This window comes from Mesoplodon densirostris, chromosome 6 (genome assembly GCF_025265405.1).
Source record: "Mesoplodon densirostris isolate mMesDen1 chromosome 6, mMesDen1 primary haplotype, whole genome shotgun sequence".
Classification (NCBI taxonomy): Eukaryota; Metazoa; Chordata; class Mammalia; order Artiodactyla; family Ziphiidae; genus Mesoplodon; species Mesoplodon densirostris.
In genome coordinates, this window is record NC_082666.1 from 2,148,565 (window position 1) to 2,161,427 (window position 12,863).

The 12,863-nt window shown below is 60.0% G+C and overlaps 3 protein-coding genes and 5 non-coding genes across 9 annotated transcripts; 7 read left to right on the top strand and 1 right to left on the bottom strand.

Moving 5' to 3' along the window:
- Window positions 1-13: 13 nt before the first annotated feature.
- Window positions 14-3,612, top strand: RPL7A (ribosomal protein L7a). The gene is made up of 8 exons (XM_060101545.1): window positions 14-78; window positions 681-801; window positions 1,369-1,518; window positions 1,822-1,962; window positions 2,161-2,240; window positions 2,561-2,691; window positions 3,205-3,274; window positions 3,447-3,612. The coding sequence occupies exons 1-8, from the start codon at window positions 76-78 to the stop codon at window positions 3,549-3,551; spliced, it is 801 nt and encodes a 266-aa protein (XP_059957528.1). The 5' UTR covers window positions 14-75; the 3' UTR covers window positions 3,552-3,612.
- Window positions 449-523, top strand: LOC132492818 (small nucleolar RNA SNORD24). The gene has a single exon (XR_009532875.1). It is a non-coding gene; the product is annotated as a small nucleolar RNA SNORD24 (small nucleolar RNA).
- LOC132492819 (small nucleolar RNA SNORD24) lies at window positions 1,216-1,290 on the top strand. Its single transcript, XR_009532876.1, has one exon. It is a non-coding gene; the product is annotated as a small nucleolar RNA SNORD24 (small nucleolar RNA).
- On the top strand, window positions 2,009-2,083 carry LOC132492885 (small nucleolar RNA SNORD36). Its single transcript, XR_009532932.1, has one exon. It is a non-coding gene; the product is annotated as a small nucleolar RNA SNORD36 (small nucleolar RNA).
- LOC132492886 (small nucleolar RNA SNORD36) lies at window positions 2,418-2,490 on the top strand. The gene has a single exon (XR_009532933.1). It is a non-coding gene; the product is annotated as a small nucleolar RNA SNORD36 (small nucleolar RNA).
- On the top strand, window positions 3,043-3,110 carry LOC132492887 (small nucleolar RNA SNORD36). The gene has a single exon (XR_009532934.1). It is a non-coding gene; the product is annotated as a small nucleolar RNA SNORD36 (small nucleolar RNA).
- A 226-nt stretch (window positions 3,613-3,838) lies between the features above and the next one.
- On the bottom strand, window positions 3,839-8,178 carry LOC132492203 (surfeit locus protein 1). The gene is given in 11 exon segments (XM_060101539.1): window positions 3,839-3,985; window positions 4,065-4,146; window positions 4,367-4,529; window positions 4,616-4,688; window positions 5,567-5,758; window positions 6,623-6,705; window positions 6,788-6,921; window positions 7,849-7,900; window positions 7,979-8,054; window positions 8,056-8,123; window positions 8,125-8,178. Coding segments are annotated over 11 exon segments (1,047 nt in total). The 3' UTR covers window positions 3,839-3,915.
- Window positions 8,137-12,727, top strand: SURF2 (surfeit 2). 2 transcript variants are annotated; one of them, XM_060101546.1, is made up of 6 exons: window positions 8,137-8,254; window positions 8,347-8,501; window positions 9,224-9,327; window positions 11,389-11,577; window positions 11,761-11,927; window positions 12,228-12,726. In XM_060101546.1, the coding sequence occupies exons 1-6, from the start codon at window positions 8,177-8,179 to the stop codon at window positions 12,309-12,311; spliced, it is 777 nt and encodes a 258-aa protein (XP_059957529.1). In that variant the 5' UTR covers window positions 8,137-8,176; the 3' UTR covers window positions 12,312-12,726. The 2 variants fall into 2 exon arrangements, with proteins under 2 accessions (XP_059957529.1, XP_059957530.1); XM_060101547.1 differs by lacking the exon at window positions 11,389-11,577 and having other exon boundaries at window positions 12,228-12,727.
- The last annotated feature ends 136 nt before the right edge of the window (window positions 12,728-12,863 follow it).

Consider the following 12,863-nt stretch of genomic DNA (forward strand, 5'->3'; position numbering starts at 1 on the left):
GTTCTCGCGATCTCTGAGGTCGCATACATATTACCCACAATTCCTTTTCCTTTCTTTCTCCGCCAACCGTTCAAGATGGTGAGTGCCCTTGGTCCCCCCGATGCTGGCTTTCGGCTCCGGGCTCTATCCGCTGCCATCCTTCTCGAGGCGTGACCGCGCAGGGATCCCTCCACCGCCCAGCGCGAGAGGAGCCCCGCGGGGCCTCGTCTAGAGGCACTGGGGCCGCATAGACTCTTCGGCAGCCGGGCCGGGGGAGGAGGAGGATCTGGGGAGCGCAGCGCCGCCATGCGGGGCTCGAGGCTGACGGGGCCGAGGCGCTGCAGCGCCCCGGGGGCTCTTCCGTCCCGGGGGCCGCCTGGGGTCTTGGGCAGGGGGTTCTCAGTATGTCTGCCTCTGCTGTTTGGAGCCCGCCGGACTCCGAAAGGGGCCGCGGGGCTGTCGAGGCTCGTGCAGATGATGTGAAAGAATATTTGCTATCTGAGTGATGGTGAGGACGTCCCTAACCACCAAGATCGCTGATGCACGAGCGGGGAGCGGTCGCCGGGCTCGCGGCGCCCGCGGCTGGGGCCCGATTTGCTCACGGGGATGCTTGGGGCCGGCTCGGGACCCACCTCTCTTGAGAGAGACTGTTGGGGAGGCAGCGGTTGAACTGGGTGTGTTTTTTTTTTTTTTTTGCCCAGCCGAAGGGAAAGAAGGCCAAGGGCAAGAAGGTGGCGCCGGCCCCTGCTGTGGTGAAGAAGCAGGAGGCCAAGAAGGTGGTCAACCCCTTGTTCGAGAAAAGGCCCAAGAATTTTGGCATTGGTGAGTGAAAGATGGGGAAGGTCGGAAACGGCTGCTTAAATGGTCCCCCAACGAGGAAAAGCAGCTGATTGAACAGAAGGCTGTGTCTTGGCCTGGTTAGAATTCAGTGAGTTTGGAGTCGAGGCTGCTTGGATTGGGGTTCTCGCGTTTCTGCCGCTTTCTAGCTGTAACCCGGCGCGGTGCTTAATCTCTCCCTGTGAGCGGGGGCAGTGACTGCGCATCCTTCGTGGCCGCGCTGTCTGAGCGTGTGGCCGGGTGGAGCCCAGATACCGGCCTTCGGGATTCAGCTTGGCCGTCACGAAACTCGCTCCGCCAGAGCAGAGGCGATGGGACTGCGGTACTGACCTACGCCTTGGCTGCTTGTCGAGTGAGGAGGGGTGTCGCTAGTGTCCCCTGTGGTCCTAGGTGTTTGTGTGCAGGTGATGCTGAAGAATGTTCGCTGCCTGAGAGGTGGGGATGCCATTTTAAAGCACCGAGATCGCTGATGCACCTCCGCCCTTCTGAGTGGCCCTAAACACGAACTGGACAAGGAGTTTGAGCCTCACGGTGTTGCCCTTTACTTCTCAGGACAGGACATCCAGCCCAAAAGGGACCTCACTCGCTTTGTCAAATGGCCCCGCTACATCCGCCTGCAGCGGCAAAGGGCCATCCTCTATAAGCGGCTGAAAGTGCCTCCCGCAATTAACCAGTTCACCCAGGCCCTGGACCGCCAAACAGGTGAGGTGCTGTGGCAGAAAAGCAACACGGGGAAGGGATTTCTTGGGCATGGTTGCCACCGTTACTCGGACACTGGTAGTGCCGAGGCCTGTAAAGGGGCAGTGGGTGTTTTCAGTACGTTAGTTTATTAAAACTTAGGATTCCTTGTCTAGTTTCCAGAACGTGATATACTGAAGAGATGACGTATATGATCTGAGATCTGTTGAACTGCACTTGTATTCAGGACAGTGACCTAGCATTCGTTAGGGTTAAGTGATGTAATCTTTTAAACTGTGGGGACCTGAACTGGCGGTCTTTTTTCAGCTACTCAGCTGCTTAAGCTGGCCCACAAGTACAGACCAGAGACAAAGCAAGAGAAGAAGCAGAGGTTGCTGGCCCGAGCGGAGAAGAAAGCTGCGGGCAAGGGGGATGTCCCCACCAAGAGGCCACCTGTCCTCCGAGCAGGTGAGTGGGCCCCTCCTTGAAGAGGGTGAGTGGTGGGGCAGGCTCTTGGCGATGATGCATGAATTTCTTCACCTGGAATCACTGTGAAGAGTAAAATCCGAGCTTTTTAACCCTGAGTCATAGCGGGGCCCCCGGTACAAGTGCTTTCGTGCCCAGCAGCCCCACCCCTCTGCCATGCAGACTGATTGTATGTTCTAGGGGTTAATACTGTCACCACCTTGGTGGAGAACAAGAAGGCTCAGCTGGTGGTAATCGCACATGACGTGGATCCCATTGAGGTATGTGTGACTTGTTCTCAAGCATTGACTGCTGGACTTAGGTTGGTTGGGTCCTTGTTTGTACCAGGAAGATAGCTCAAAGCTAAATACTCGGCCTGGTAGAGGCCGTGGCAGGGTGGTGAGGACTGTCAGCTTTCCGTCCAAGGAAGTCCTGACACGGGATCCACCTCGTGGCTATTGCAATGATGTGACACTCTCACTGAATTAAACCTTGAAGTACAAGTGCAGGAGCTTTTTAACCCTGAGCAGTTGCCACCACGTTAGCTTTTAAGTTACTGCTTTTGCTCGAGATACTCTCTAGAGCTAATGCTGTCTTCCAGCTGGTGGTCTTCCTGCCCGCCCTGTGCCGTAAGATGGGGGTTCCCTACTGCATCATCAAGGGCAAGGCCAGGCTGGGGCGTCTGGTCCACAGGAAGACCTGCACCACGGTGGCCTTCACACAAGTCAACTCGTAAGTGTGCAGTGTAGCCCAGAATTCCCAGAAATCACTAGGGGACAACCTTCCCCACCCCCCACCCCCACCCCGAAGTTTGCTTAATTTCTCGGGATCTTAAAGACCAACCTTAAAAGAATACTTTTTTCGGGCTTCCCTGGTGGCGCAGTGGTTGAGAGTCCGCCTGCTGATGCCGGGGACGCGGGTTCATGCCCTGGTCCGGGAGGATCCCACATACCTCGGAGCGGCTGGGCCCGTGAGCCATGGCCGCTGAGCCTGCACGTCCGGAGCCTGTGCTCCACAATGGGAGAGGCTGCAACAGAGGCCCGCGTACCGCAAAAAAAAAAAAAAAAACTTTTTTCTGAACCTTTGCCGATGATGGTTATGAATTTCTTCACCTGAATAAACCATGTTGTCATGTTGTCATCTGAGGCAGAAGGTTTGTGTTGGAGCTAAAAAGGAAGTTGCTGCTGCTTTCTGGAAGGGTAACTGAGAGGCCAGTGACCCACATTTTTCCCTCTGCCTTGTTAGGGAAGACAAAGGTGCTCTGGCTAAGCTGGTGGAAGCCATCAGGACCAATTACAACGACAGATATGATGAGGTAGGTAGCACACTCCCACAGAACACTGTCTTTTGATAAGCTGCGTCTTTAGTCAGAAACTGCCTGGCGCTCGGCCCTTTCTGAGCAGTTGTATTTGCCCATCAACTTGGAACAACCCAATAGAAGTGCGTGAAATGACCCGCCAAGCTGACCGCCTGTCTTCTTGTTACAGATACGCCGTCACTGGGGAGGCAACATCCTGGGTCCCAAATCAGTGGCTCGCATCGCCAAGCTGGAAAAAGCAAAGGCCAAAGAACTGGCCACCAAACTGGGCTAAGTGTACACTATTGATTTTTCTGTACATAAAAATAATAATAATAAAAAAATTCTCTTCTTCAGCCAGTGTTGGGCATTTTGGGCTAAAAGTTTGGGACAGTGGCAAGTAAACCCTGCGTCCTTACCCCTCATAGGGCAGCACTTGTGTGTTGGTCCAGTTTTGAAAAGGCCAAGCAGTACCTGAATACCTTGAATACTCTGAACCAAGCCCCGATCTTAGATTGACTAGTTCATTTGGGTAGAAGGAAGGCGCTACACATGCGGTGCAGAGGTTTATTTATACCAATAACACCTTATCAGCCTAAAGACGCATCTCTTGAAGTGGCTTCACCTGTACAGGGACAGGGCTACATCCGCCAACCTTGTCACACACCAGGAGTCCGGCTTAGGAATTTCTTAAACCACAGGTACGAGGTGGCCGCGCAGAGTCCGTACCTTGGGTTGAAAGAAAGTGAGCCCTGTGGGGGCTGAAGGGAGGGAGGGGCGAGCAGGCATGGCCGGAGCCCAGGCTCACCAGGTGATGATGTACTGCACGTGCTCGTTCCTCAGGGTGACTCTGGTCTGCCCTCCAATGGGTCCTCCAGGGACTGTGCTCTCTGCAGGGACAGCGGGCTGTGTCCTCACCGTGGCCTGTGCTACCAGCTGCTGGGCACCTAGTGGCCAATCAGCCCACCCCCTCGCGTTGCCCTCCTCTTAGCGCATGTCAAGCACACTCCAGCTCCACCAACACGCGCTGGGGCGGAAGGGACGGGGAGGTGTCCAGGGTCAAGAGGAAAGTAGAACAGGGCCTTCGGGGGCGGGCTGGTCACAACGTACCGAAGTCGGCATCTATGAAGATGGGCTCTGCGCCTGTGAGCCTGGCCATGGCCTCCAGGTCCCGGTAATACCAGTGGTTCCTCTCGGGATTATTCTCGGGAACAAAGGGCTTCCTGGTCTCCGACAGCCTCACCATCCCGACTAGGTCCACTTCTCCCTCAACCTGCCCGGGAAGGTGTGAGGTGCTCTGGGGGGCCCTGCACGGAGCCTGGATTGGCTCCTACAGGGGGACGGGTTCACGCCCCTTACCTGGCCTTTGCGCCGCGTATCTGGATTCACTTTCTTCCTGGGCACAAACCCTCTATTTACCAGGATGGTGACTCTAGAGTAGTTAAGAGCACGCTGTTTCAGGTAGGGGACGGTTTTTGAATAAAGGTGGTCAGTAATGGTCATTCTGGCACCTCCCTCCTGGACGACAGCACGGGTAAGGGTTTAAGAGTAGAGCTAGGTGGGGGTGGGAGGGTGCCTCCGACCCTGTGAGTGCTGTAGGTTCGCGGCCTCCACGCCACCGCCACTGTCACCAGCAGCAGCAGCCTCTTCTTGCTTTGTGCTTCACCTGCTGCAAATGCAGCCAGTGACCAACACCGCCCCGCCGCCTCCAACTACTGCCTTACGTGTCTGCCCCCAGTCTCCCATCCTAACCAGGGGAGTCCCCGAGCAGCAGCATCGGGGCCCAACCCAGACCTAAAACCAGAAAGCTGGGGGCCCGGGACAAGGGACCTGGGGTTTCATTTGTATGTTACCATTGGGAAGCTGCTCTGCTTACCGGTCTTGCAGAGCCCCCATCGTGTACATGTCATCTCCTTCCCCTGCCCATCTCCTCACTCACTATTTGACCCAGAGAGCCCCCGGGAAGCCTTCCTCAAGTCGACTCCCTCCCTGCAGCGCTGGGGGTTCCTTTCTCTTGAGTTCCTATGCCGGCCCCTCGGGCTGCACCGTAAGCGCTAAACGTGTGGGCCACTCATCGACGGTTTCTCCAAAGAGGCCTGTTTCATTCACCTCTCCTTCCTTCAGAGCTCAACAGGCAGGCATTGTTCAGTAATAAGTAAATTGGCTTAATGTCAGAATTACACATTTCAAACTCCCAAGGAGTTGAGCTTATCTGGGTTTCTTGGATTCCCCAGGGCTGGGGGCTGAGAAGGAAGGAGATGGGAAGGGCCGCATCTGCCAGGCCGGTCAGTTCCCCCGCGTCCCACTCACCCCAGGGCAGTGCAGCGGAAGGGAGTGACCACGTAGGCACCGCTCTCAGCCGCCGACGAGAGCCGGCCGGCCTCCCGGGCCTCCCGGGCCGGGTCCACCATGGTCCGCGGCATCATGTACAGCTCTTTAGAGTGGTCAAAGTGCCCCCTGACCTTCACTGGCCGGTACTCCAGGTTCTTCAGTTCCATCGGGCTACAAGGGAGGGGAGGAGCGGAGACCAAGCCCGGTTTGGCAGGAAGACGGACCCTCTCAAGGGTCTGCAAACCACGAAGCCCACTGTGGCCTGAGAAGCAATGTAGAAGGGGACACACCGCCACGGTGGGGTCTGCGTGATGCGCCCTCCAAGGGGGGAAGCTGATCCCTTTGATGCCGCATGGGAACGTGGATCTGTGCTGCCCAACAGTCCACATTTTCAAGAAAAGCTTAAAGCTGTGGCCTCCTGTGTGAACACGATAAAATACGTGGGCCAAAACCGTCATCTGCAAGCCGAATGTGACCCACTTGTTTGCTCCTTTGTCTGGAAAGCTTTGTGATTTTAGCTGGCACTCTTAGGACAGTGCCTTTTTTTTGGCTGTGCCACACAGCTTGTGGGATCTTAGTTCCCTGACCAGGGATGGAACCAGGGCCCCGTGAGGTGGAAGCGTGGGGTTCTAACCACTGGACCACCAGGGAATTCTTAGGACAGTGCTTTTAAATGAGAGAAGGCAGTAGAATGCCTGCGCATTTTCTCACAGTACCATTCTCATGTCCAGACTTGACATGCGCGTACCCTCCCCTCCAGCTAAGAATTACTGCTGCAGAAGGCCATCAGCACTGGGGGGGGGGGGGGATCCCTCAGCTACACTGGGCCTGGAAAAAGCACGAAACCCAGGTTCAAAGATCTTTCTATGTACATATGTCAGGCAGCTTCACAAGGGCCGTCAGGTGTCAACAGGAAGCCTAGCAGGACCACTGATTTTGAGGGCTCCCATCAGGGTCAGGAAGGCAAGCAGCAGCCAGGCCCCACTGCTGACCTCAACTGAGCCCAGCCCCGGGTGGGCGGCCACACACACTCACTCTGTGGGCAGCGGGATGGGCTCGGCCATAACTCTAGACTCTAGTTCTGCGATCAGCTGTAGCTTCCACTTCCGGCGCTGGACCTATGGACACAGGGCATAAGCCCGAGCAGGGGGCAGCAGAGTCGAGGGCTCAGAGCCAGGAGCGCGAAAAGTCAGGCTTTACCTGCCATGTCCCCAGGCCAAAGGCAGTCACAGGTATGAGAAGCAGAAACCACTGGAGGAAGGAGTCGTCTTCCGTTTTTGTGGCAGTTGCTTCGGCTGAAGAGCTGCCACACCTGCTGGGCCTCCAGACCAACCCTAGTAGATGTCACAACACGGGCATGGGGCCGGAAGCCCTGGAACAAAGAACTGGAGCAGCCAATTCCTTGAAGCTGCCATGACTACCGGAGAGAACGTGATACAGGAAGAGGGCCCAGGCCACCACGTGCAGGCGGGAGCCCACCAGCAGCACCTGCGTCCAGCCCAGCTCCTAACCCAGTGCCCAGCGCATGACACCCACTCAGTGGACATTCACCCACTGAATGAGATCCAGGGCTTAGTCCTGGCTCTGCCACCAACCATGACCCTGGGTAATTCATGGAACCACCTCACGCCTTTTGTGCAAGAATATGCTGAGATGTATCCCGTCATGAAGGTGCAAGGGGACGGGCTACTGTGCTCTGCAAACAGAACGTGATACACTCAGGAGAGTGGTTTACACAACTCTCAGAACAGCTGTTCTTTTTCATCGTTCATAAATTTAAAGCTGGCAAAACGAACACACGAAGTACATTTAAGCTCTCAGAGGGTGAGTCCCATCAACGGAAAGCATTACGGGTCTTGAGGATGGTAAAAAAGCAGGCCTTGAGCTGGCTTGCAACGTGCCTTTACACCGTGCACAGCACTCTACAGACAAATACCCTTTGCTGTGCCTTGGAGGCAACATGCAAACGGTGGTGATTAGCTAGGCTTTCCTTTAGGAGCCCACACAGTTTCCGTCCTGGGTTGGCCCCGCATCAGCCCGAGGAGCCGTGGGGCGGTTATGGCCCGTCTCGGGCCGAGCGTGTCGGGCGGCAGCGCGGACCACAGCGCCCGCCAGAGCCCGCGCGCACCCAGGGCCCGACTCAGAGGCTCGGGCGGCAGTTCCAGGGCTTATCGAGACGCCACGCGCCCCGGCAAAGCGGAGGCACGGACGGACGGGGCGGCTTTCCCAGGTGCCGAGGGTACCCCTGGACGAGTCCTCACCTGGGCGCGAGATGACCCCAAGGACGCTCCTCCGGGCGGCGCGGGCCGGGGCCTGCGGAGACACGAGGGGCCGGCTGAGCTCGTCCAGTCCGGGCACGCGCCCCCAACCCGGCCGCCCCACTCCGCTCACCGATCCCGCGCCCGCCGCCCGCAGCAGGGACCCCAGCGCCGCCGCTCGCAGCCCCAGCCTCTGCGCCGCCGCCATCGCCCCGCCCCGGCGCGCGCTTCCGGGATCTGGAGGCGTCTGCTTCCGGGGCGCCTCCCGGCCCCGCCCCCGGCCCACGTGGTTCGAGCGACGTTCGGCCTCCAGCTCAGCGCGCGCCGAGCCATGAGCGAGCCGCCGGCCGACGTACGCGCCTTCCTGCGGGAGCATCCGAGCCTGCGGCTGGAGCCCGGCGCCCGCAAGGTGGGCGGGGGGGCACAGGACCCCACCCCCCGACGGGCCCCGGGACCCCCGACCGCCCGGACCCCCTGACCGCCCCGCCTTCCCGCCCGCAGGTGAGGTGCGCTCTGACGGGCCACGAACTGCCCTGCCGCCTGCCGGAGCTCCAGGTCTACACCCGCGGCAAGAAGTACCGGCGGCTGGTCCGCGCCTCCCCGGCCTTCGACTACGCCGAGTTCGAGCCGCACATCGTGCCCAGCACCAAGAACCCGTACGTGGCCGGGCCGGGCCGGGCCGGGGCGGGCCCGGCTCTGCCGGGGAGGCCTAGGGTGGGACAGTTCCTAGTGCTGAGTCTGGCTGGAGCTGGGTAGACTCCAAAGCCCCTACCCCTCCCCGTTGGGTGAGCGCTCCTCAAAGACGCGGCCTGTTCTGCAGCGCCCACCCTCCCGTGAGATAGGAGACCTGAGATCCAGGTGGGCGTCCTGGAGCTGTGAGTCACCTGGGATCTCAAGTGAGGCCCGCCCCCCGTGCATGTTTGCTTTTTTGTAAACGTGAGGTCTGTCACCTGGGCCTGTCTGCTTCAAGAGGATTGGAGCGCTTGTGCTTTGTCACCTGAGGTTCTGAACGCGGTCGTTTCCCTGTCTTTAGTTTAAAGCTGAGAGCGCACGGTTGACAATAGTAGTCAAAACGAAGAGGGGGGTGGCAGACGCTCCCACTGTCCAGCACTTTGCCAGGCTTTCGCCGACGTGCCTCTCTCGTGCTGAAGCAGAGTCCGGCGAGGCTGGTGAGGCCTGTTTTCCAGGTAGACGGTGAGAGGCCACAGTCCACCTGAATGAGTGCTTCTCCAACCCGGCTGCGGACTGCAGTTGCTTGGGAGCTTTTAAGAATCCTGATGCCCAAGCCACGTGGTAGACCTCCCCTGTCAGTCTGTCTGGGGGAGGCCAGGGTGGAGAACCATGGGTCTGGATCTTTGCTTGTGAACTGTCCCCTTAGGCACCAGCTGTTCTGCAAACTCACCCTGCGGCACATCAACAAGTCCCCGGAGCACGTGCTGAGGCACACCCAGGGCCGGCGGTACCAGAGGGCGCTGCAGAAATGTAAGTAGCCGAGGCGGGACACGGGTGTCTGGGTGCTTGCCTGCCCTCCCCCAGGACCAGCGCCCCTAGAACGCAGAAGCAGCAGCCCGGGCATCCTTGGGTGGTACTTGGTGGATGCAGTGGGTCGGGTCCCAGCACAGTGAGGAGAGGGACGACGCACTACGGTGCAGAGCCAGAGGCAGACTCCGAAGTGGTGCAGGTTACGTGCTGTGAAGAAGACAGTGCCAAGCGAGGCAGGTAGACCTGCCTTATGCAGGAGGTTCTCGAGGGTTTCTCTTTAGACTGAGACTTGAGGGACTGCGGGAGGCGGGGAGAGTGCTCCGCTTGGCTGGGGGGGTGTCTGGAGGACGGCCATTGTGCCACCAGGCACGGCGGGGTTAGAAAGGCGGGTGGGGACGAGAGCACAGAGGGTCTCGGCAGCCGTGGAGTGGGGATGCCCTGGAAGGGTTAAAGCAGGGTCTGGCCTGATGTGTTTGTGTCTCGGGATCACATGTTGCTGCCAGGGGAGAGGGGAGGGGAGGGGAGGGGCCACCCGGTTGCTGTGCAGTCACGCAGGTGAAGATGCCGGTGGCTGGGGTCACCAGGTGCTGGCAGGGCAGATGGAAGGATGTGGGTAGAATCAGTGGACGGGGGCGGTGAGGGAGAGGGGGAAACCGGAGGTGCTTCCCAAGGTCCTGGTGTGACAACGGGGGCTGATGACGTCACGAGGGTGGGAGCGTGGAGTCTGAAGAACGGCTTTCTGGGGAAGAGCACAGGTTCCTTCGAACGTTACAAGTGGAGGTGGATCAGGGAGGGTGGCTGTTGCGAACACGGACCAGCCCTCAGATGATGCAGATCAGCGACAGACACGGCGTCTGCATCCCGTGGAGCCGGGTGACAGGGCCGGGCCTGAGCTCGGAGGAGCCCCGTGCGGTCGTGTCTGAGGCAGAGAGGAGTCTCAGGGACGAAGCGGTAGCCTCGTCAGACGGCCCCAAAGGGCAGGTGAGGACGAAGAGTGACCTGAGATCTGGCGGAGGCAGCGGAGGTGGCGAGGTGGGGACAGAGCCAGGCCCGAGCGGCGGGGGGCGGGGCGGGCGGGCCCGGTGACAGGAGGGAAGGTGAGGAGGACGAGCCCGAAGGCCTTGCTCCCCAGTGAAGAGATGAGGCTGCGAGCGCGGCGCTGAGGGGCCTGGGGAGGCGGGACACGGGGCTCCTGGGCACCTTGCTTGCCCGCAGCCGCGCTCAGCTGCTCGGCGAGGGCAGGAAGGGGCTGCGTCTCCCCACGAGTAGGGAGCGGTTCCGACGCCGGGCCGAGGCGCTGAGACGGGCCGGGGAGGCGCCGGGGCCGCTCTGGCGGCAGAGCGCGTGGCGGGGGTGCCTGGCCACGCGTGGGCTCCGCTCTGCTGGTGACGGGGCTGCTGTGCGGCCTTCGAGGGGCCGGCAGAGGGGAAGCTGAGGATGGGGCCCCGCAGCTGGGCGGTGACGAGAGAGCCGGGGCCCAGCAGGGCTTGTCCACCCCGTGAGTGACGATGGCCGGAGTTGGGGGACGGTGAGAGCCGGTGGAGGGCGAGCTCCAACAGCCGGCTGCCCCGAGTCCTCGGTGCAGGAGGGGACGGTGTGGCTCCAGCGAGGCTTCTCCGTGGAGGCCTCGTCCCCGCCCTCTGCTCTGAGCCAAGGGTCGGCAAGGGCCAGGCACCAACTTCCACTGAGCCCCGCCATCCAGCGGGCATCCTGGCCGCTGTGCCTGAAGGGACTTCAGTCTCGGGGGACAGGCTGGCCTGGCTTCCTGTGCCCGCTCAGCACCCTCCCAGCCGTGGTCGGCTGGAGCCAGAGAACAGATGCTCCAGGCGCATCCTAGTCGGGGAGAAGAGGGAGGCCTTCACCACCCTCCTGCCCCGGGCCCACATCCCCACGCGCCCCCCTGCTCTCCCGGTAGGAACCCAGCTGATGGCGCTCGCCTTCCTCTGCCGATTTTACCTGCGGGGGGAGGGTCCTGGGGGCCCTGGCAGAGCTCAGCTCTTATCCTGGAGGGCGGTGGGGAGACGAGGTGGGAACCGGGCAGCGTGCGCATCTGTCTCCCAGACGAGGAGTGTCAGAAGCAGCGCGTGGAGTTCGTGCCCGCCTGCCGCCGGCACAGGAGTGGGAGGAGGGGCCACCAGCAGGACAGTGGCGGGCCACCCTGCCCCAGAGGAGCCTTCTGGGAACCCGCGTCCAGCGATGACGGCGCCGCCCCAAGTGACCGTGACGACAGCATGACAGACCTGTACCCACGTAAGCTGGGACGCGCCCCCTCCCCCTCCCCATCCTCTGGATTCAGGTCGCGACCGTCCGCTCCGTTTCCGTCAGCCGTGAGCAGCTCCCTCCCGCTGTGTGTCCTCTGGTCCTGGGCTCGGCTGACCCCCGGCACAGGTGGTGGACTCGACCGAAAACAGCCCAAACCTGTACTCCTTCCAGCCGAGCTGTTCACCAAAAAGGACCTGGGAGGGACCGAGCACGGGGACAGCACCGACGACTTTCTGACAGGGGACGAGGATGAGAAGCCAAGACGCCGCAGAGAGATGGGCCCTGGAGACAGCGAGGCCGTGGGCGTGGGCCGGGAGCGGGTCCTCAAGCGCGGGAAGGTGGGGTGCCACCCCCAGGGCTGCCTGCGTGGCAGCGGCTTCTTCTAGCCATGGTTTCAGCTTCTTCAAAAAAAAACCCTTTCTTACAACCGAAATCTCAAGCTAAGGATACATAAGATAAGCGCCGAGGCTGCTCTCATGGGCGGGGTGGGGGGGGGGCTGCTTCCTGGTTTGCTGCCCAAGAGTTTCCACTAAAGCCTCTTCCTCTCTGCGGGCCGGGATTGGGGGGGGCGGGCTTACAGCACCCCTGTGTCAGATCAGAACGCCTCCACTGATCAGAATTCTCTGTTTGTGCCGCAGAAGCAGTCTGGCTCGTTGAAAAAGAAGTCCAAGAGTCATCACCGCAAACCTAAGAGCTTCAGCTCTTTCAAACAGTCAGGTTAATGGAAAGTTGCTGGAGAAAACCCATCCTGAGAGCCTCTCGAGAAGCCTCCCGGCGTCCGCGCCATGTTCCTCTTCGAGGTGCCCGCCGCGTCCTCCCAACCGGTGGGGTGTCCATCCACTCCTCGTTTGCTGCCCCAGAAGGCCGGGCCGGGGGGTCTGACCCGCGGATGTCAGGGTCTCACCCCCACCCCCAGGAAGCAGCAGGGACCCCGGAGGGGGCACCCGAGGAGAGCCCTGGCCAGTCCCCACCTGGCTGGACGACACCAGAGGATCACACTGCATACAACAAATGCCACTATTTATTTTGATGTGTCTCCAAAAATCAAAATGTTTTCAAACAGAACTAAGATATAAAATACAGCATAAAATGAGATTCATAACTGTCTCCCCCATAAAGCAAAAAATTTTTCAGAAATCGTTGTGCCAATACCAATTGGTAGATCCTGTTTTCCTCTTCTGCCCGAGTAGGCATCGACCCCCAGGCCGAGCACTAGCCCACGCAGGGCCAGGGGAGGCGGGACTGGTGGCCACGACGCCACCTGGCCACCAGGG

Excerpts from the sequence above, each read along its gene's own strand:
- RPL7A (XM_060101545.1), top strand. Across the intron at positions 1,963-2,160 it reads GCCACCTGTCCTCCGAGCAG|GGGTTAATACTGTCACCACC; the intron begins GTGAGTGGGCCC and ends TGTATGTTCTAG. Across the intron at positions 2,692-3,204 it reads GCCTTCACACAAGTCAACTC|GGAAGACAAAGGTGCTCTGG; the intron begins GTAAGTGTGCAG and ends CTGCCTTGTTAG.
- SURF2 (XM_060101546.1), top strand. The coding sequence starts at position 8,177 with ATGAGCGAGCCGCCGGCCGACGTACGCGCCTTCCTGCGGGAGCATCCG. Across the intron at positions 8,502-9,223 it reads GTGCCCAGCACCAAGAACCC|GCACCAGCTGTTCTGCAAAC; the intron begins GTACGTGGCCGG and ends CTGTCCCCTTAG. Across the intron at positions 11,928-12,227 it reads GGGTCCTCAAGCGCGGGAAG|AAGCAGTCTGGCTCGTTGAA; the intron begins GTGGGGTGCCAC and ends TTTGTGCCGCAG.